General features: G+C 44.4%; 1 protein-coding gene across 1 annotated transcript in view; it reads right to left on the bottom strand.

Annotated features, from left to right (window-relative positions):
• Positions 1–22,916, bottom strand: part of LOC115170166 (short transient receptor potential channel 3) — a 52,069-nt gene that overhangs the window by 13,597 nt on the left and 15,556 nt on the right. The window contains exons 4-6 of the mRNA XM_029726522.1: positions 22,418–22,603; positions 4,843–5,007; positions 2,059–2,275 (exon numbers count right to left, since the gene is read on the bottom strand). Coding sequence (XP_029582382.1) covers positions 2,059–2,275; positions 4,843–5,007; positions 22,418–22,603 — 568 coding nt within the window. The remainder of the gene's footprint in view (positions 1–2,058; positions 2,276–4,842; positions 5,008–22,417; positions 22,604–22,916) is intronic.

Here is a 22,916-nt window from a genome sequence, read left to right as displayed (position 1 = left end):
TAGTTTGTTTATTAAATCAACTGTCTGAATCTAGCTGTACCTTTGAAGCCATTTATTGAATCACTACAGATTAAAACCTCTAACATAGCTTTTAAAAATTAATTCAGAAGATGGAACATAGTTATAGTCTCTGCATCGATTCGTTAACTCAATCTGTCAAAGAGGGAGAGAAAAAGGATGAAATGTTCCCTCCTGAGAGACCATTGATAGTGCATTTAGATGATTGGTGAATGAAGGTCAGAGGACCTCTTGGGTCATCGCTTCCTGGTTTCTGCCCTTTACGACCAAATGGGATGCATCTGCAATGGCGTCAAACTCGACCAGGCTCGATATGACGGTCATGTTCATTAGGGCACGCAACGGAAACTAATTTTAAAACATTTTGTAGCAGAAAACGTTGCTCTCTGTTTCAGTTTACTTTGTTCCATTTGATTCCAAGGTTGGGTTCATTTGATGCCAAATGATGCCAAATGAATGCCAAATGCACTCAACCCTGGAAACCTCCCCATCATGAGAACAGAATGGAGACTGCTGTGTAGAGGAGGGTAAGGAGAGGGTCCATTTGCAGATGTGTCAATGTAATTGGTATTTCAATCTTGCGGGAGCCGCAGCGGGACTGAAGACTGCTCCTCACCAAAATCTCATCTGATTTCCCCCTCCCCAGAGAGTTACCCTATTCTCTCTCTCGCAAGTACGCACTGTCAACTGCTCGTTCAAGTTTAGGTCAGTATGGCTGCTAAACATTAAGTAAAACTGACCAGGGAAGCTATGGAAGTGAACTTAAACCTTTCATTTTTAATTAAAAAAAATAATAATTACTGTCTGTAACTAGACAATATACTGCACATCAGTGTTTAAATGTGAAAAGCCCAAAATAGTTTCCTGACTATTGTGCCATACATCTGCTGTGTTTTAAATGCTAGGTTCTTCAGAGCACATTGAAAAGAGATTACTGTTCTAAATAGAGCACAATACACAAAACAATATATGTTTCATTTTATGTGAATCTAACCAGGATAGTCCACTCAGTGACACTTGAATTTAAGCAGGACAGTCCACTCAGTGGCACTTGAATCTAACCAGGATAGTCCACTCAGTGACACTTAAATCTAACCAGGATAGTCCACTCAGTGACACTTAAATCTAACCAGGATAGTCCACTCAGTGACACTTAAATCTAACCAGGATAGTCCACTCAGTGACACTTAAATCTAACCAGGATAGTCCACTCAGTGACACTTAAATCTAACCAGGATAGTCCACTCAGTGACACTTAAATCTAACCAGGATAGTCCACTCAGTGACACTTAAATCTAACCAGGATAGTCCACTCAGTGACACTTAAATCTAACCAGGATAGTCCACTCAGTGACACTTAAATCTAACCAGGATAGTCCACTCAGTGACACTTGAATTTAACCAGGACAGTCCACTCAGTGACACTTGAATTTAAGCAGGACAGTCCACTCAGTGACACTTGAATCTAACCAGGATAGTCCACTCAGTGACACTTGAATCTAACCAGGATAGTCCACTCAGTGACACTTAAATCTAACCAGGATAGTCCACTCAGTGACACTTAAATCTAACCAGGATAGTCCACTCAGTGACACTTAAATCTAACCAGGATAGTCCACTCAGTGACACTTAAATCTAACCAGGATAGTCCACTCAGTGACACTTAAATCTAACCAGGATAGTCCACTCAGTGACACTTAAATCTAACCAGGATAGTCCACTCAGTGACACTTAAATCTAACCAGGATAGTCCACTCAGTGACACTTGAATCTAACCAGGATAGTCCACTCAGTGACACTTGAATTTAAGCAGGACAGTCCACTCAGTGACACTTGAATCTAACCAGGATAGTCCACTCAGTGACACTTGAATCTAACCAGGATAGTCCACTCAGTGACACTTGAATCTAAGCAGGACATGAAACATGACTCTGATGTATGTCCTTGCCTCTGATGCATGTCCACACCTTTCCAAGCCCTTCTGGTGCCGTCAATCCTCCACAGTACCATAACATGTTAAACAAATAAATCCTCTCTCACCTGTGACCCAGACCATGATGAGGATCTCAGTCCAGCTGAATTCAGTGGTCTTGACCCGGTAGATCTGCATGGGGTGGTCAGTGACTGTCACGTTTGGCATGGTGCTGATGCCCTCGAAGCGGTCCGATGCGTTGAACAACAGCAGGCACAGGAAGATGATGAAGGAGGCAGCATGGGCCACAAACTTCATAAAGGGGCTGCGCAAAGCATTGCCCAGCTACAGAAAATAAGAAGGATCACATTTGCACCTCAGTCATTTAGCAGATGCTCTCATCCATAGTGACTTACAATCAGTGCATTCAACTTAGGTAGGTAAAACAACCACATCATAGCAAGTAAAACCTTCAGGTGAGATCGGTGGGATGCACAGGGGCATTCAGTCAATAAGAAGTCTCTGGAGTAACTATGCTGCAACCACCTCAACCTATACTACAAAGCAGGATAGTTAGCCAGCTAACTTGAAAGATAAGCTTGAAATGGGCTTGGTTTATATTTCTCAACTACAAAAAACATATATGTATGTTTAGCTTTCTTAATGAACCAGACAATCAACAGTTATTTCTGTTTGTTTATCAAAGTTATCTGGCTAACTCCTTGAACCTGCTTTGTAATATACCTGTCAGATGAAATTAGTTGGTTGTGAAGTACGGAGAAAACTATGCTACAGTCACCTCAACCTGCTTGAAATGAGTTTGTTGTGAAGTCTGGAGTAACTTCACAACAAACACAAATCAATTCAGGTTTGTAGGCCGCTGAACAACAGCGGCCTACAACAATTGGTCGTATCAATTGACTTAAACAATTGGTCGTATCAATTGACTTAAACTTTCTTTGGTTTCGTTCATGATCTATACAACTGAAAAGCTACTACTAGTCCTAATCCTAACCAATCAATTGGCCAAAGCATTTCTGAAAAACAAATCCAAGTGTTCTCAAGGTGCCACCTCTAAATAAACATGATGCCAGTAATAGTAATGATGCCAACAACCCAAACTGGCATCGTGCCCGCACCACTAAGCCATTACCATGCCCAGCTGTTGCTCTGCTTCTCTCCATTCCTCTTATAGCCCTCAATGATTAAAACACACATTGTTAGTCTTTATGAGATGGTAAACAACATCCCTAAAGATAGAAAATGGAACACTTACATTTAATTGGAGCGTTGCGAGAGACTCTTTATACTACTGAAACTTAAGACTTATCAATAAACCACCTGGGTAGGGCAGGGTAAAAGAATATAAACAAACAAGCATACTACACCCTATTTATTTACCCTCACACTTCAAGACTATTTATTTACCCTCACACTCCTAGACTTTTTATTTGCCCTCACACTCCTAGACTATTTATTTACCCTCACACTCCTAGACTATTTATTTACCCTCACACTCCTAGACTATTTATTTACCCTCACACTCCTAGACTATTTATTTACCCTCACACTCCTAGACTATTTATTTGCCCTCACACTCCTAGACTATTTATTTGCCCTCACACTCCTAGACTATTTATTTGCCCTCACACTCCTAGACTATTTATTTACCCTCACACTCCTAGACTATTTATTTGCCCTCACACTCCTAGACTATTTATTTGCCCTCACACTCCTAGACTATTTATTTACCCTCACACTCCTAGACTATTTATTTACCCTCACACTCCTAGACTATTTATTTACCCTCACACTCCTAGACTATTTATTTCCCCCGCACACTCCTAGACTATTTATTTACCCTCAAACTCCTAGACTATTTATTTACCCTCACACTCCTAGACTTTTTATTTACCATCACACCCCTAGACTACTTACCCTCACACTCCTAGATGTATTTACCTTCACACGCCTAGACTTATTTACCCTCACACACCTAGACTTATTTACTTTAATCACAGGTGGCTGTAAATGTCTGTTTTACTTTTCAATGGGAGGTTTGGGTAATGGGACCATATATATGTAATTCTATGGGCTAGAAGCAATACTCTTCATATACTCTGGTTTGAGTTGTGATAAATGAAGGGAACACAATTGGTGAATTTTGTCCCAACACAGCCTCTGTCTTTCACTTTGAACTCTACAGCCTGGTTATGCTCCAGTTGATCTACCTGAGAGGTTCTGAGTGGCAGGAATGATGGCGGTGGGTGGCCTTGCATGCCAGACTTCTATCTATACTCTCTTGGCAGACATTACATGTCACATTGCAAAACAATCATCAATCAATGAAATTAAATCAATCACATTTATTTTCTAAAGCCCTTTTTATATCAGTAGTTGTCACAAAGTGCAATACAGATTCCCAGCCTAAAACCCCAAAGAGCACTGTGCAGAGGCACAGTGGCTGTGAAAAACTTCCTAGAAAGGAATGAACCTAGGAAGAAACCTAGAGTGGAACCAGGCTCCGAGGGGTGGCCAGTCCTCTTCTGGCTGTGTTGGGTGGAGATTATAGCGGGGAAACTGCCAGGTCCGTTTGCGATATTTCAACAAAGACGTTACGTCAAACAACGAACACCTCTGACATCATTGTACATAATTTCACGCAAGATAGAACAGCAGAGTATGTACTGTGAGTTTTTTCTCCACGATGCTGGAGGCGCATTTTCTCAAAATAAAAACAATAACAAATGTGCCAGCTACAAGGCCAGATCGTTCTTCAAGACGTCCAAACGTTCATAGATGACCAGCAGGGTCAAATAATAACCAGAGTGGTTAAAGAGGGTGCAACAGTTCTACATCTCAGCGTGCACGTGCATAGTCAGCGGGTATGTCAGTGGACGTGGTACTCTTACCCGACTGCAAGGGGCGAACCAGTAACCCACAGCTAGCAGGGGCAGACCCAGGGCCACAGCCACCACCACCAGGCACTTCACAGCAATGGTCTGCTCCCTCAGGCCCGACAGGTTCTCATACCAGATCGTCAGCAGCTGCTGCTGGCAGTTCGGGTGGGCCACAAACTGTGGGGGAGGAGAGAGAAAACAGGAAATTAGATGTAATGTTTAAGTTAATGCAATCGGGAAGCAGCCTGGGGAAGCAAGGATGAGCTATATACTGCCTTTATAATAGAGCTAATAAAATGGGAAAGCAGTCTAGGGAAGCAAAGAGGCTGAGTGGCAGACCTGGTTCATCCTCTACACTGCCACTCCGTTTAGTCTGGACAATGAGGATGAAAACCCAGTTCTGAATCTATTCTGTAGGCACCAGGTGGACACCAGATAAAAGGGGACTGCTGAGTGGAGGCACCAGTCATTGGTTGGTCATTTGCATTTTAAGTGGGCCTATAGTGTGTGTCTATGTGTGTGTGTGTGTGTGTGTGTGTGTGTGTGTGTGTGTGTGTGTGTGTGTGTGTGTGTGTGTGTGGGGGGGAGAGAGAGAGAGAGAGAGAGAGAGAGTCTCATTTAATCACATTAACAGGCTTGATCAAATCTGGGGAAATACATTACACTCTCATCAGCGGTGGCTGCTGTGGGAAGATTTGGGTAGGTGGTGTTCCCCGTCTGAGTAATGGAAGTTTTCAATCAAACGCTACTGAGCCATTAATGAACTGAACAGTTCTCTCTGTGGGTTTTCTTGACACCGTCTGCCAGCCCAGTCAATCCATAAAGACCAAATACTACAAGATAAGAACATTAACCAGTATCAAGGGGATGTAAAACATTTGAGTTCCCATGTTCATTCTAATATGGGAACAAACAGACATGCAATTCCAATTGAAGAAAAAAAATAATGGACAGGAGTGGTGGCCATTTCCTGGGATTTAAATGGGATTGACCCTCAAACTGTTGCTCCCAGGTACTTCGAGAATAACTTTGAGATACAGACAAAATTAATTCTGGGCCAGAGAGAGGTGCATTGCCACCTGTAGCAAGAAACAAGCTCCATCCAATGCGTTCTGAATGGAACCCACTAGGTTAATGAATAACAAACCTCTGCCTTTGGGTTTTTAATGTCATGGTTGTGCTACATCGGCTCCCCCTTTTTGCTACAAGGCTAGCAATGACTGAATTGGAAAATATGGGCAATTAATTATGCTGTTGAATGAGGAATCGAGGCGAAGCCAGAACGGCTATGAATAAGGAGCAGTGAGTTTATTATTATCGATTCTTTGGAGAGGGAGAGCCGTGTGGCATTGGGATAATTTGTCAGTGTACAACAAATCCTGGGACAAGAACGAGATGCAGAAGAGTTGAGGTGAACATTAACCTGCCAGTAACAGGATAAGGACATTTTAAAACACTTCATGTGAGAAAACCTGGGCAAAATTCAATAGGTAGAAACTCAATGTCTGTCAGGGGTAGCAAGCTACAGTAGGTGTTCAAAAGCTCTAATGGTGGTTTGGGTCATCCTGAAAGATGTCACTCTGCCTTACAGTTTTTCAAAAGCTTTTAAAAGCTATTTATCATGATGGAACGGTATTTTCTACAATTTTATATGGTGCCAACTAAAGATTCAACTTGCTATGCAACTTCCTTATGATTTAATTCATTTTATGCATTATCTAACCTTTCGAATCCCATTTTACAAGCTAACTGTAATGGCATGTTTTTTGTTTCAGTTGTCTGAAGTACGAACTAAAGATTCAACTTGCTGTACAACTCCAATTTCAGTTAATCCTTTTATTTTTTATGATTCGTTTAACCTTGTGAGTCACACTGACATGCAAATCTGTTTTTCAAGGGTGCCCTGGGCAACAGGCAGCAACATAATCATACATACAAATAAACTATAATGACAATATAACAACCAGGGTTGGGGAGTAATGGATTACATGTAATCAGTTACATGTAAGGGATTACAACAAAAAAAAGGTAAATGTAATCCGTTACGTTACCAGCAAAAATATTGTAATCAGATTACAGATACTTTTGAAAAACTAGATGATTACTTAGAGGATTACTTTAAAATACAGAAAGGATGTTAAACACTTCTCTGTTTTCTCAATGACATTCAAATCAGCATTGAAAAAAGGCGCACGTTTAAGTTTGTTCCACCTGAGCGAGTCTGACCACAAGTCAGAGACCAGTATGATGACACACCAAATGTGTTTGATGGATCGTGTGAAAAGAGCAGGAATAGGCTTTTGTAGGCTACAGTCCAAGCTATGTCTTCCAATGTTGCAACTGCTGTCGGCATTCAAAGATGATCCAATTTGAATAAACGCTAAGGTTTAGGATGACAGCAGTGTCTACGGCGATACAGATATCACTTATTATTGATATCTACCAAAGCGCATTGATGTGAATCACACTGCTGCTCTCTCACTTAGCCATTTGCGCCTTACGGATTGTGGTTGTTGTGGATGGCTGTTCAGAAATCTTAATGTGTATTTGAACCCAATAATGGTTGAATTCAAAAAGTTTAAGCTGCCTATCATACATTGTTTCTGAAAACAGTGGACAGCCAGTGAAAAATGGGCTCCTGCAACATCTAACTGACACATGCTCAAACTCGCACACTTCTGATAGACTTACAAGGGGCTATCTGTAGGTGCCACCTCTACATTTCTGGATTTATAAATGATATATATTTATGTAAAGACATAATTTAACCGTATTATTATGTGTAGTAGAAAGCGATGGGTTAGAAGAAGCCTACATAACCAACCCATAAAGTAAAATGGAACATCCATATATGACCAGCTATGTAAACTTTAACATTGATTTAACCTGCAATGGATGTCATTCAATTGGTAACATACAATTTTGTCTTCTTCTAATGCCTTCTAATGGGGAAAGTAATCTAAAAGTAACTGAATGTAATCAGATTATGTTACTGAGTTTGGGTAATCCAAAAGTTACGTTATAGATTACAATTTTGGACAGGTAACTAGTAACTGTAATGGATTACATTTAGAAAGTAACATACCCAAGACTGACAACAACAAACATAAAAGTCACAGTGATGACACCAAACACTCAGCATCATTAACATAGCAAGTGCACACAGAGCCGGATGATATATTGACTTTAGTTAGCCATTTATATTAAACTATCTGAACTATTTGGAAAAGTTGCAATTAAAAAAAATTGGCACTGGTCTTTCCACTTTAACCAATTATATGTATTAACCCTAGATAACTATTTGTTTTGAAGCCTCCGCGCAGCCATCTTGGTACTCCTACTCCAGTGTAAAAAAAATATTTTGGACGATATAGAAATGCATTTATTAATGTCTACATTTGTTTTCCTTATATTCCTTAAAATATATAGATTTTTAGAGAGTAATAATGTTACTGTGATACATACAATTTTGTCCTTGAAAGATTATATTGAAAGACTGTAGAATTCCATTAATTCCTATGGAGGACTGCTCCTACTGGGGAGTACCAACATGCCTGCCTGTTGGCTTCAAAGCCTTTCACTGGCCATTACATAGCATAAGCAATCCAGGGTTTATACACATTGTTTGATTTTAAATGCGCCCACTAGAGGGCAATGCCGCCCCTATTTCGATGTAATTTTTGTTAAGGTTCCACCTCCGAAGAATGATGCAGGCTACATATACATATTCACGAATTGGGGGAGGGAAATAATGTTGTAATGACTTCCACCTCGAGTGATCGAGAAACATCAACAAACAGGCAATTGAGAGCTGTCAGTGTTGCTAGGTAGCATGCTAACCTTAGCTAGCCATCTTATTAACCTTATCTAGCTAGCTAACATTATCTGTTGTTGCTGTCTTTTTTCAAACTACACTGTATTCAAAAGATTAGCCAGCTGGCTAAGCAGGTTCTACTGGAGTTGTCATTAGCATAATAGGGAAAACTTCACCACAGATGGAAACCAGTATCTTTGACTTCACCACAGACGGAAAACAGTATCTTTGACTTCACCACAGACGGAAAACAGTATCTTTGACTTCACCATCTATTGTTATCTCCAAAGTTTTGGCATCTTCCATAACAGACATGTGTTTTTCTACATTATAATGGATATGGTGAAACTGGCAGGCTTCAGCTGTGGTACCAAGTCAGCCATGCTCATGGTTCTCACAGGGGAAGTGAAATGATAGGCTACAATTACTTCGCTCATGATGCATATCGCAAATGACATGTAACAACACCCTGAGTGCATCAGACACAAAACACCAATACAAATGTTACAACAGAACAGCAAAATAGATAAACAAGTTCCTTTAACGTTATTTTGCAGGTGCCTGTTCATTTAAGCAATAAGGCACGAGGGGGTGTGTTATATGGCCAATATACCACAGCTAAGAGGTGTTCGTATGCACAATGCAACGCGGAGTGCCTGGATAGAGCCCTTAGCCGTGGTATATTGGTTGTATATTGGTCATATACCACAAACCCCGAGGTGCCTTATTGCTATTTTGGTTATCAACGTAATTAGAGCAGTAAAAATAAATGTTTTGTCAAACCAGTGGTACACGGTCGGATATACCACGGCTGTCAGCCAATCAGCATTCAGGGCTCAAACTATCCAGTTTATAATATAGGATAGACGCTGGCTGCACCAATCAAAGCAATGAAGCATGTAGTGAAGCATTCATGTTGGGGCGACGGGGGAGCATGGATGCAAAGTGCAATCATGTCACGCAATTATACCATTTATGAAATGTATATATTTATATACATGTTATTTATTTATTTTAATACAGACTAGTTAAAAAAAGTAGGTTGAAATGTATAAATGATCCATGTTAAATTTCTGTTAAAAAAAGTAGAGGTGAAAAACATAGGTTTGCACCCCCTATTTTAATTTGCTCCACGTGTTGGTTACGGCGAAAAGCTGTTTGGTTCAGTTGAGACTCGCAAAGGGGAAGGACTTTGCAGGTGTTTCTGATGAATAAACAATGCCATGCTGGTGACTGGTAACATTAAAATAAAACCCAGCCCTGGAAAGAAACATAGACTGAAAAGTATTAGCCGTCATATCATTACATTTACGTCATTGAGCAGACGCTCTTATCCAGAGCGACTTACAAATTGGTGCATTCACCTTAAGATATCCAGTGGAACAACCACTTTACAATAGTACATCTATATCTTTTTTTGGGGGGGGGGGGTTAGAAGGATAACTATATCCTATCCCAGGTATTCCTTAAAGAGGTGGGGTTTCAGGTGTCTACTGAAGGTGGTGATTGACTCCGCTGTCCTGGCGTCGTGAGGGAGCTTGTTACACCATTGGGGTGCCAGAGCAGCGAACAGTTTTGACTGGGCTGAGTGGGAACTGTGCTTCCGCAGAGGTAGGGGGGCCAGCAGGCCAGAGGTGGATGAACGCAGTGCCCTTGTTTGGGTGTAGGGCCTGATCAGAGCCTGAAGGTACGGAGGTGCCGTTCCCCTCACAGCTCCGTAGGCAAGCACCATGGTCTTGTAGCAGATGCGAGCTTCAACTGTAAGCCAGTGGAGTGTGCGGAGGAGCGGGGTGACATGAGAGAACTTGGGAAGGTTGAACACCAGACGGGCTGTGGCGTTCTGGATGAGTTGTAGGGGTTTGATGGCACAGGCAGGGAGCCCCGCCAACAGGGAGTTGCAGTAATCCAGACGGGAGATGACAAGTGCCTGGATTAGGACGTGCGCCGCTTCCCGTGTAAGGCAGGGTCGTACTCTGCGAATGTTGTATAGCATGAACCTACAGGATCTGGTCACCGCCTTGATGTTAGCGGAGAACGACAGGGTGTTGTCCAGGGTCACGCCAAGGCTCTTAGCACTCTGGGAGGAGGACACAATGGAGTTGTCCACCGTGATGGTGAGATCATGGAAAGGGCAGTCCTTCCCCGGGAGGAAGAACAGCTCCGTCTTGCCGAGGTTCAGCTTGAGGTGGTGATCCGTCATCCACACTGATATGTCTGCCAGACATGCAGAGATGCGATTCGCCAACTGGTTATCAGAAGGGGGAAAGGAGAAGATTAATTGTGTGTCGTCTGCGTAGCAATGATAGCAGAGACCATGTGAGGATATATCATAAGGGAAACATACGGCATTGCCACAGAAAAAAGTCCCCACTTCGGATTTCCCACTTCAAGCCCAAATATATCATACTCAGTGGTGGAAAAAGTACCCAAATGTCATACTTCAGTAAAAGTAAAGATACCTTAATTGAAAATGACTGAAGTAAAAGTGAAAGTCACCAGTAAAATTCTACTTGAGTAAATGTAAAAAAAGATTAGGTTTTAAATATACTTAAGTATCAAAAGTAAATGTAATTGCTAAAATATACTTAAGTATCAAAAGTAAAAGTATAAATAATTTCACATTCCTGGCACGCCTACTCCCACTCCCTTTCTCCGGCTCTCGACGTCGCCGGTCTACTGCACCCTATTCAGTAGATGACTGCGCGAGGAGGTCCAGATGCAATTGGCGTGCTGGGACAACAACCTTTCCTTAGACGTGCTCACCGCGATGGCCATCCATCTGGACAACCTTCTTCAGGAGCGCCGGCACCGCACTCTCTCCTCGCCCTCCTCCTTTGTCCATTCTGAGGCAGATCCTGAACCCATGGAGGTAGGGGCCACTCACCTCTCCGTGGCAGAGCAGCGTCGCCGGAGACAGCTGGGGCTGTGTCCAGATTGCGGCCAGGAGGGGCACCAGCTTCAGCCATGTCTGGTGCCTTCCAACAGGGTGCGGCGAGGCCACCCCGTGATCACCCATCTCCCAAGGTAGGCATGAGTATTCCATCATCATCATTTTCTGCCAAACCCTTCCTAGGTTCCACGTCAGTTGAGAGTCTTGTAAGTGCCCTCCAACCTATCATTCTGTCCCCCAATATCATTGGCCCCGTGTTTTGGGACGTATATGTGGACATCCACCAGGCTCTGGAGAGGGAACCCTCGCCTGCTACCTGCCCTCTTGAGCACATCTACGCCCCCACAGGGGTAAGAGACTGACTGTTCACCTCGGCGCACAACTCCCTCACCGCTGGACACCCAGGTAACACCTGCACCATTAAATCCATCTCTGAAAAGTACTGATGGTCCACCTTCGCGCAGGACGTCGCCCGCTTTGTCAACTCCTGCTTCGTATGTGCCCAAACCAAATATCCTCGGCACGCTCCAGCAGGGAAACTCCTTCCCATGCCTCAGCGGCTTTGGTCCCATCTGTCCATAGATTTTTTGACTGATCTCCCTCCGTCTGATGGTTTCACCACTATTATGGTTGCTGTGGACAGATTCTCTAAATCCTACCATTTTATCCCTCTCTCTGGTCTCCCTACCACCCTCCAGGTTGCTTAGGCACTCTTCCAGCAGGTCTTCAGGCACTATGGCCTTCCAGTCTCCAACCGTGGCCCCCAATTCACGTCGCGATTATGAAGAGCTTTCTTGGAGAAGATGGGGGCCACGGCCAGCCTCACATCCGAGTACCGGCCTCAGTCCAACAGGCAGGTGGAGAGGACCAACCAGAGGAAGGGGAGGTTCCTTAGGAGTCACTGCCAGGACAGGCAAGGGGTGTGGGGCTGGTTCTTTCCCTGGGCTGGGTACGCCCAGAACTCACTTTGTCACTCCTCCAGTGGGCAGACTCCCTTCTAGTGTGTCCTGGGATATCAGCCGGCCCTGGTCCCGTGGACCCTGAGCCAGACCGAAGCCCCTGTGGTGGACGAGTGGTTCTGGCGCGCAGAGGAAGTTTGGAACGCTGCCCACGTGAGGCTAAAGCATGCCGTCCGCCGCCAGAAGGAGCATGCAGACCACCACCGAAGTGAGGCTCCAGTGTTCCATCATGGTGATCGCGTCTGGCTCTGGGAAAATGAATGGAGTAAAAATAACATTATTTTCTTTAGGAATGTAGTGGAGTAAAAGTAAGAGTTGTCAAAAATATAAATAGTAAAGTAAAGTACAGATACCCCCACCTCCCTGACCAAGACCCTTCTCCCCCGATTGTCCAGGTGGCCAGCTCTAGGAAGAGTCTTGGTGTTTCCAAACTTCTTCCATTTAAGAATGATGGAGGCCACTGTGTTCTTGGGGACCTTCAATGCTGTAGAAATGTTTTGGTAACCTTCCCCAGATCTGTGCCTCGATGCAATCCTGTCTCGGAGCTCTACGGACAATTCCTTCAACATCATGGCTTGGTTTTTGCTCTGACATGCACTATCAATTGTGGGACCTTATATAGACAGGTTTGTGCTTTTCCAAATCTTGTCCAATCAATTGAATTTACCAGAGGTGGACTCCAATTAAGTTGTAGAAACATCAAGGGTGATCAATGGAAACAGGGTGCACCTGAGCTTAATTTCGTGTCTCATAGCAAAAGGTCTGAATACTTATATAAATGTACGTTTTTTATTTTCAATAAATCTGCAAAAATTTCTAAAAATGTGTTTTTGCTTTGTCTTTATGGGGTCTTGTGTGTAGACTGCTCAGGATTTAGATTTTTTTATCCATTTTAGAATAAGGCTGTAACAAAATGTGGAAAAAGTCAACATTCTTAATACTTCCCGAAGGCACTTTAAATACTATACACCACTGATCATACTTTGACTAAAACAATAACTTATTGACTTTAATTGTTGTGCACCATCATGGGTAAGCTCTGTGCATCGTCTAAAAATTGCAAAACAGTGAATTTCCGCTTATGGGCTTTTAACATATGGAGCAAATGGTCATTTGGTAAATAAATATACTGACTAGTCAAAAAACAGCTTCACCTTAACATCAGTAAGGAGCTGATTGTGGACTATAGGAGAAAGAGAGGAGAGCAAGCCCCCATCCACATTGACAGGGAAGTTGTGGAGCGGGTCGAGAGCTTCAAGTTAATTTGCGTCTACATCACTAAGGACTTAACATGGTCCACACACACCCGCACAGTCGTAAAGAAAGCAGTGTCCCTTCCCTCTTAAGAGGCTGAAAAATTTGTCATGGCCCCTTGGAACCTCAAAAAGTTCTACAGCAGCTCCATCGAGAGCATCTCGACTGGCTGCATCACTGCTTGCTATGGCAATTGCACCACCCTCAACCGCAAAGCGCTACAGAGGGGGGTGCGGACGGCCCAGAACATCACTAGGACCGAGCTCCCTGCCATCCAGGACCTCTACATTAGGCGTCAGAGGAAGGCCCAATAAATTGGCAAAGACTTCACCATCCAAGCAATAGACTGTTCACTTTGCTACTGTCCAGCAAACGGTACTGCATCGGCTCTCGGACCAACAGGCTCAGAGATAGCTTCTACCTCCAAGCCATAAGACAGCTAAATAGTTAAATAAATGGTTACCCGGACTATCTGCATTGACACTATGTTACACTGACTATGCACACTCACAAGACTGTATATACAGTGACGGAAAAAAGTATTTGATCCCCTGCATATTTTGTACGTTTGCCCACTGACAAAGAAATGATCAGTCTATAATTTTAATGGTAGGTTTATTTGAACAGTGAGAGACAGAATAACAACAACAAAATCCTGAAAAACACATGTAAAAAAAATTATAAATTGATGTGCATTTTAATGAGGGAAATAAGTATTTGATCCCTCTGCAAAACATGACTTAGTATTTGGTGGCAAAACCCTTGTTGGCAATCACAGAGGTCAGACGTTTCTTGTAGTTGGCCACCAGGTTTGCACACATCTCAGGAGGGATTTTGTCCCACTCCTCTTTGCAGATCTTCTCCAAGTCATTAAGGTTTCGAGGCTTACGTTTGGCAACTCGAGCCTTCAGCTCCCTCCACAGATTTTCTATGGGATTAAGGTCTGGAGACTGGCTAGGCCACTCCAGGACCTTAATGTGCTTCTTCTTGAGCCACTCCTTTGTTGCCTTGGCCGTGTGTTTTGGGTCATTGTCATGCTGGAATACCCATCCACAACCCATTTTCAATGCCCTGGCTGAGGGAAGGAGGTTCTCACCCAAGATTTGACGGTTCATGGCCCCGTCCATCGTCCCTTTCATGCGGTGAAGTTGTCCTGTCCCCTTAGCAGAAAAATACCCCCAAAGCATAATGTTTCCACCTCCATGTTTGACGGTGGGGATGGTGTTCATGGGGTCATAGGCAGCATTCATCCTCCTCCAAACACAGCGAGTTGAGTTGATGCCAAAGAGCTCCATTTTGGTCTCATCGGACCACAACACTTTCACCAGTTGTCCTCTGAATCATTCAGATGTTCATTGGCAAACTTCAGACGGACATGTATATGTGCTTTCTTGAGCAGAGTGACCTTGCGGGCGTTGCAGGATTTCAGTCCTTCACGGCATAGTGTGTTACCAATTGTTTTCTTGGTGACTATGGTCCCAGCTGCCTTAAGATCATTGACAAGATCCTCATATGTAGTTCTGGGCTGATTCCTTACCGTTCTCATGATCATTGCAACTCCACGAGGTGAGATCTTGCATGGAGCCCCAGGCCAAGGGAGATTGACAGTTCTTTTGTGTTTCTTCCATTTGCGAATAATCGCACCAACTGTTGTAACCTTCTCACCAAGCTGCTTGGCGATGGTCTTGTAGCCCATTCCAGCCTTGTGTAGGTCTATAATCTTGTCCCTGACATCCTTGGAGAGCTCTTTGGTCTTGGCCATGGTGGAGAGTTTAGAATCTGATTGATTGATTGCTTCTGTGGACAGGTGTCTTTTATACAGGTAACAAGCTGAGATTAGGAGCACTCCCTTTAAGAGTGTGCTCCTAATCTCAGCTCGTTACCTGTATAAAAGACACCTGGGGGCCAGAAATCTTTCTGATTGAGAGGGGGTCAAATATTTATTTCCCTCATTAAAATGCTAATAAATTTATAACATTTTTGACATGCGTTTTTCTGGATTTTTGTTGTTATTCTATCTCTCACTGTTCAAATAAACCTACCATTAAAATGATAGACTGATCATTTCTTTGTCAGTGGGCAAACGTACAAAATCAGCAGGGGATCAAATACTTTTTTCCCTCACTGTACACTCACTCACACACACTACACTGACACAAAAGATTGTTGTAGAACTGTTGTATTCGGTGTGACAAATACGTGACAAATACAAATACAATTTCATTTGATTAAGCCCAAAATCACAGTGGCGGTGCAAAGGCATCTGTCACAGAGATTAGTAATACATCATCTGTTGTCTGCAACAACATTTTGCTGGATAAAATAGATCTTAATGTGTTCATTCAATCAGGGCATTCTATCTGTGTTCATGGCACAGCTAGGTCACATCTTGGGTAGGTCAATCATGGCATTCTATCTGTGATCCTGGCACAGCTAGGTCACATCAGGGGAGGTCAATCATGGTATTCTACCTATGGTCATGACACAGCTAGGTCAGATCTTGGGTAGGTCAATCATGGCATTCTATCTGTGATCCTGGCACAGCTAGGTCACATCCTGGGGAGGTCAACCATGGTATTCTACCTATGGTCATGGCACAGCTAGGTCACATCCCAGGGAGGTCAATCATGGCATTCAATCTGTGGTCATGGCACAGCTAAATCACATCCTGGGGAGGTCAATCATGGTATTCTATCTGTGGTCATGGCACAGCTAAGTCACATTCTGGGGAGCTGGATCCAGATGACTCAATGTTCCTGAGGGGAAACGTGGCACACACAATCAGGATTCCCCTCCATGTGTTACCCCTTAGAGTGTGAAGAGCGCCAGCTCCAGTTTGCATCTTTGCTGCAGATTAGGAAAATGTCATTTGGGGGCTTGCGAAATAGCAAAGCGCTCCCTCAGGCTGGATCCATTGACAATAGGGAGAGAGGATGTTGCTTGCAAATGTATTTCTCAAGTGGTAGCCTGAGGCTGAGATACACTGTAAATGCACTACACTGCTTATGGGATTTGGCACTACCTCAAATGCCTCCTTATCATTCTGATGTGGTGTTAAGAATTCCACCTGGTTGCTTAAAGAGATTCTCTGGTACTTTTGTATGCTTTTTAGCCAGTAGTTCTTAAAGTAGCATACTATGTCACATACACTATATACACAAAAGTATGTGGACACCTCTTCAAATTGGTGGATTCGGCTATTTCAGCCACACCCGTTGCTGTCTTGTGTATAAAATCGAGCACACAGCCATCCAATCTCCACAGACAAACATTGGCAGTAGAATGGCCTAACTGAAGAGCTCAATAACTTTTAATGTGGCACCGTCATAGGTTGCCACCATTCCAACAAGTCAGTTCATCAAATTCATGCACTGCTAGAGCTGCCCCGGTCAACTGTAAATGCTGTTATTGTGAAGTGGAAACATCTAGGAGCAACAACGGCTCAGTCGCGAAGTTGTAGGCCACACAAACTCACAGAATGGGACCCATCGAGTGCTGATGTGTGTGCCCCATAAAAATCCTCTGTCCTCAGTTGAAACACTCACTACCAAGTTCCAACCTGCCTCTGGAAGCAACGTCAACACAAAAAGTGTGCGTCGGGAGCTTCATGAAATGGGTTTCCATTGCAGAGCAGCTGCACACAAGTCTAGGACCAACATGCGCAATGCCAAGGATCGGCTGGAGTGGTGTAAAGCTCACCACCATTGGACTCTAGAGCAGTGGAAACGCATTCTCTAGAGTGATGCTTCACCAACAAGCAGTCCAACGGACAAATCTGGGTTTGGCGGATCCCGGGAGAACCCTACCTGCCCCAATGCATAGTGCCTGTAAAGTTAATGTTAAAGTTAAGTTAACTGTAAAGTTAATGGTCTGGGGCTGTTTTTCATGGTTCGGGATAGGCCCCTTAGTCCCAGTAAAGACAAATATTAACGCTCCAGCATAGAATGACATTTTAGACGATTCTGTGCTTCCAACTTTGTGGCAACAGTTGGGAAAGGCCCTTTCCTGTTTCAGCATGACAATGACCCTTGCACAAAGCGAGGTCCATACAGAAATGGTTTGTTGAGATCGGTGTGGAAGAACTTGACTGGCCTGCAGAGAGCCCTGACCTCAACCCCATCTCAACCCCCATGGGATGAATTGGAACGCCGACTGCAAGCCAGGCCTAGTCACCCAACATCAGTGCTCGACCTCGCTAATGCTGGTGGCTGAATAGATGCAAGTTCCCACAGCAATGTTCCAACATCTAGTGGAAAGCCTTCCCAGAAGAGTGGAGGCTGTTCTAGCAGCAAAGGGGGGACCACCTCCATAGTAATGTCCATGATTTTGGAATTAGATGTTCGACGAGCAGGTGTCTACATTCTTTTGGTCATGTAGAGTATGTGCAGATATGTGCACCACGTGATTGTGCTCACTCGCTCAGCTGTGTGTGCATCTTGCTAGCTGTCACTCAAATGGCAAGGAGCTGAAGCTCATTGGCTAGAACTCAAATTGCTACGGGGCTGGCCCACGTGGGGGAAAATGTAGGGAAAATGGCTTAGCACAGCTTCCAGAAAAAGAGTCACTTTTAAACTAGGGATTTTGTGGCTAATTTAGGGAAGACATTAATTCTGCTCATATATTATGCATGTATGAACTACACACTGACACATCCAGCTCAAAGTGTGAGGTTTAAAAATACTTAGTAGTTGCCAAAGTTCTGGAGCAAGTCTTTAATAAATGGTGCTTTCTTGGCCAGGGCCCTTATGTACCAAGCCTTTAAGAGTAGGAGTGCTGATTCACGGTCAGTTTTGAATAAGATTACATGATACGATGACGCTGTGAGTCGAGAAGCAGGTGGAACGTTTAATAAATCAACAAACATGAAACAAGACAGCGTAACAGTGGCGATATAGCATAAGCACAGGTACGATACCGACTGAGGAATAAACGTAAGGGAGAGACAGATAAAGGGGAGGTAATGATGAAGGTAATGGAGTACAGGTGTGAATCATAATGATCTGCAAGTAATGATGGATGCCAGGTGTGCGTAATGATGAATCCCAGGACCGGTGGTTAGTACTCCGGCAATGTCTATGCCGGAGGGGAGGAGCAGGAGTAGACGTGACACATGGACAGGGGGGCCTGATCCTAGATCAGCACTCTTACTGTGAGACACTTGAACCATATGGCCCTAGGTTTACTTGAAAAGTAAATGTCAATCTCAATGGGACTTCCCCGGTTTAATAAAGGATACAAAACAATAATATAAAAAATCCCTCAACCGTATTAATGTGTTATTATCCTTTTCTTCTTCTTAAAACAACAGTACAGGGCCAAATCAGATTGAGGCCTCCTCTGAGTTTCATACCATGACATCTGAACCATCACCCGGTGGCAAGGAGACAACATCCTTTACCATGGTGGAGGAGGAGAGAACGTCCTTTACCATGGTGGAGGAGGAGACAACGCCCTTTACCAAGGTGGAGGAGGAGAGAACGTCCTTTACCATGGTGGAGGAGGAGAGAACGTCCTTTACCATGGTGGAGGAGGAGACAACATCCTTTACCATGGTGGAGGAGGAGACAACGCCCTTTACCATGGTGGAGGAAGAGACAACGTCCTTTACCATGGTGGAGGAAGAGACAACGTCCTTTACCATGGTGGAGGAGCAGACAACGTCCTTTACCATGGTGGAGGAGGAGACAACGCCCTTTACCAAGGTGGAGGAGGAGACAACGCCCTTTACCAAGGTGGAGGAGGAGACAACGCCCTTTACCAAGGTGGAGGAGGAGACAACGTCCTTTACCATGGTGGAAGAGGAAACAACACCCTTTACCATGGTGGAGGAGGAGACATCACCCTTTACCATGGTGGAGGAGGAGACAACACCCTTTACCAAGGTGGAGGAGGAGACCGTCCTTTACCAAGGTGGAGGAGGAGACAACGCCCTTTACCAAGGTGGAGGAGGAGACAACGTCCTTTACCATGGTGGAAGAGGAAACAACACCCTTTACCATGGTGGAGGAGGAGACATCACCCTTTACCATGGTGGAGGAGGAGACAACACCCTTTACCAAGGTGGAGGAGGAGACCGTCCTTTACCATGGTGGAGGAGGAGACAACACCCTTTACCATGGTGGAGGAGGAGAGAACACCCTTTACCATGGTGGAGCAGGAGACAACGTCCTTTACCATGGTGGAGGAGGAGACAACGTCCTTTACCATGGTGGAGGAGGAGACAACATCCTTTACCATGGTGGAGGAGGAGAGAACACCCTTTACCATGGTGGAGCAGGAGACAACGTCCTTTACCATGGTGGAGGAGGAGACATCACCCTTTACCATGGTGGAGGAGGAGACAACGTCCTTTACCATGGTGGAGGAGGAGACAACGTCCTTTACCATGGTGGAGGAGGAGACAACGCCCTTTAGCATGGTGGAGGAGGAGACAACGTCCTTTAGCATGGTGGAGGAGGAGACAACGTCCTTTACCATGGTGGAGGAGGAGACAACATCCTTTAGCATGGTGGAGGAGGAGACAACGCCCTTTAGCATGGTGGAGGAGGAGACAACGCCCTTTAGCATGGTGGAGGAGGAGACAACGTCCTTTAGCATGGTGGAGGAGGAGACAACGTCCTTTAGCATGGTGGAGGAGGAGACAACGTCCTTTACCATGGTGGAGGAGGAGACAACGCCCTTTACCATGGTGGAGGAGACGACAACGCCCTTTACCATGGTGGAGGAGACGACAACGCCCTTTACCATGGTGGAGGAGACAACGTCCTTTATCATGGTCAAGGAGACAACGTCCTTTACCATGGTGGAGGAGACAACATCCTTTACCATGGTGGAGGAGGAGACAACGTCCTTTACCATGGTGGAGGAGACAACATCCTTTACCATGGTGGAGGAGACAACATCCTTTACCATGGTGGAGGAGACAACATCCTTTACCATGGTGGAGGAGACAACATCCTTTACCATGGTGGAGTAGGAGACAACATCTTTACCATGGTGGAGGAGACAACATCCTTTACCATGGTGGAGGAGGAGACAACGTCCTTTAGCATGGTGGAGGAGGAGACAACGTCCTTACCATGGTGGAGGAGGAGACAACATCTTTACCATGGTGGAGGAGACAACGTCCTTTATCATGCTGGAGGAGACAACGTCCTTTATCATGGTCAAGGAGACAACATCCTTTACCATGGTGGAGGAGGAGACAACATCCTTTACCATGGTGGAGGAGACAACGTCCTTTACCATGGTGGAGGAGGAGACAACATCCTTTACCATGGTGGAGGAGGAGACAACATACTTTACCATGGTGGAGGAGGAGACAACATCCTTTACCATGGTGGAGGAGACAACGTCCTTTACCATGGTGGAGGAGGAGACAACATCCTTTACCATGGTGGAGGAGGAGACAACGTCCTTTACCAAGGTGGAAGAGGAGACAATGTCCTTTACCATGGTGGAGGAGACAACGTCCTTTACCATGGTCGAGGAGGAGACAACACCCTTTACCACTGTGGCCACGGCTGCCAATTAATCAATCACGTTAATGTCGGTTTCAATTCCATCATGCATTTATACGTCAATGAACCTCACACATTATGGCAAGAAGAAGGCCTTAGTGAGGTATTAGTTAGTTATTGTCAAAATCTAATCTTTTAAAATTGCAGTGTATGATGGCCCCTTTATGCAGGGAGTGCAGCACTTTTATCCATGCCATTTAACTGTTAGCTTGATTAACATCACATCACAGGACGACCTTGAGCGCAGGAAATCCCACAGAGTAGGCAAAGCTCACCCAGTCCTATGATTAATAATACTGTACTAAGAAGTTTGCTGGCTGGCTGGCAGCATACATTTGCCTGGCTGCCCCCATTTCAGGGTAATTTTGCTGCACTAAAAAGCTGACTGACTGACTGGCTGGCTGGCACATAACATACATGTGACTGGCTCAGCTGGCTGGCACATAATCTACACGTGATTGGCTGGCTGGCTGACTGGCACGTAACATACATGTGACTGGATTGGCTGGCTGGCTGGTTGGCACATAATATACATGTGATTGGCTGGCTGGCTTACTGGCACATACCATACATGTGACTGGCTGACTGGCATATAACATACATGTGACTGGCTGGCTGATTGACTGGCACATAACACACATGTGATTGGCTGGCTGTCTGTCTGACTGGCACATAACACACATGTGATTGGCTGGCTGTCTGTCTGACTGGCACATAACACACATGTGATTGGCAGCACAGTGGTTTCCACTACAACATAAAGTCGTTTGGCAAAAAAAACTAAAGCAAGCAGCATTGAAGCAATAAAATGTCTGACTGTTGCAAAAAGTGTAGTGCCAAAATGTTGATGCTAAATGGATGGATACTGTAGATAGTGTCACAAAAGAAGCCCTGTTGAGTTGGAAGGGGTGATCACAGGTGAATATTGTAGGCAGGGCCAGTGAAGAGGGGTAGAAGAGGTATGGATGCAGGTCTGGTTTTTGTTTGCTTCACTTCTACAGGACACCCTGGACATGTTCAGCATTCAACCAATAAGAGATCACCAGTCAGAGAGAGTTTACATGGGAACAGTTAATGCCTGTTGAAGTATTGAGAAGTCAACTACAGGTCTAGGCCTGAGGATAGATAAAGGAAACTGTTAGCTACTTACCTTTTTCACCTCGTACTTGATGGCCAGTTTGACCCTGCTCAGGAGAGAGCGAAGGCCTTGCCCCGACTCCTTCTCAGCAGTAACATCTCCATTCAAAATGGCTTCCACTTCCTCTGTGTCCCGACAGAGGTCCAGCACTCCCACTACAAAGTCCTTACACTGCATAGACAGCTTGCGATAGTCATTCTGGACAGAGAGAAAAACAGGTTAGAGTCAAGTCAGCTACTGGAGACAGGGAAAGGCAAACTCGTTAGCGTAAATCTCAATTACAAAGGTAACGTGACACGAACAGAATATAAACTTAGTGATGTTTTTTCAGCAAACATTATGTTATAGAAGATATACAGTAATAGTGAGAAAAAAAGACTTATGTTTCTCTGAAAACACTTTTAGCATTTCTGAATAAGTAATGGCTCCAATAGTGGTGACCCAATGGGGATATCTGTGTGTAATGATCTCGACATTAGTGGTGACCCAATGGGGATATCTGTGTGTAATG

Source organism: Salmo trutta, chromosome 3 (genome assembly GCF_901001165.1).
Source record: "Salmo trutta chromosome 3, fSalTru1.1, whole genome shotgun sequence".
NCBI classification, from domain to species: domain Eukaryota; kingdom Metazoa; phylum Chordata; class Actinopteri; order Salmoniformes; family Salmonidae; genus Salmo; species Salmo trutta.
This window is presented reverse-complemented; position numbering and strand designations above follow the sequence as displayed.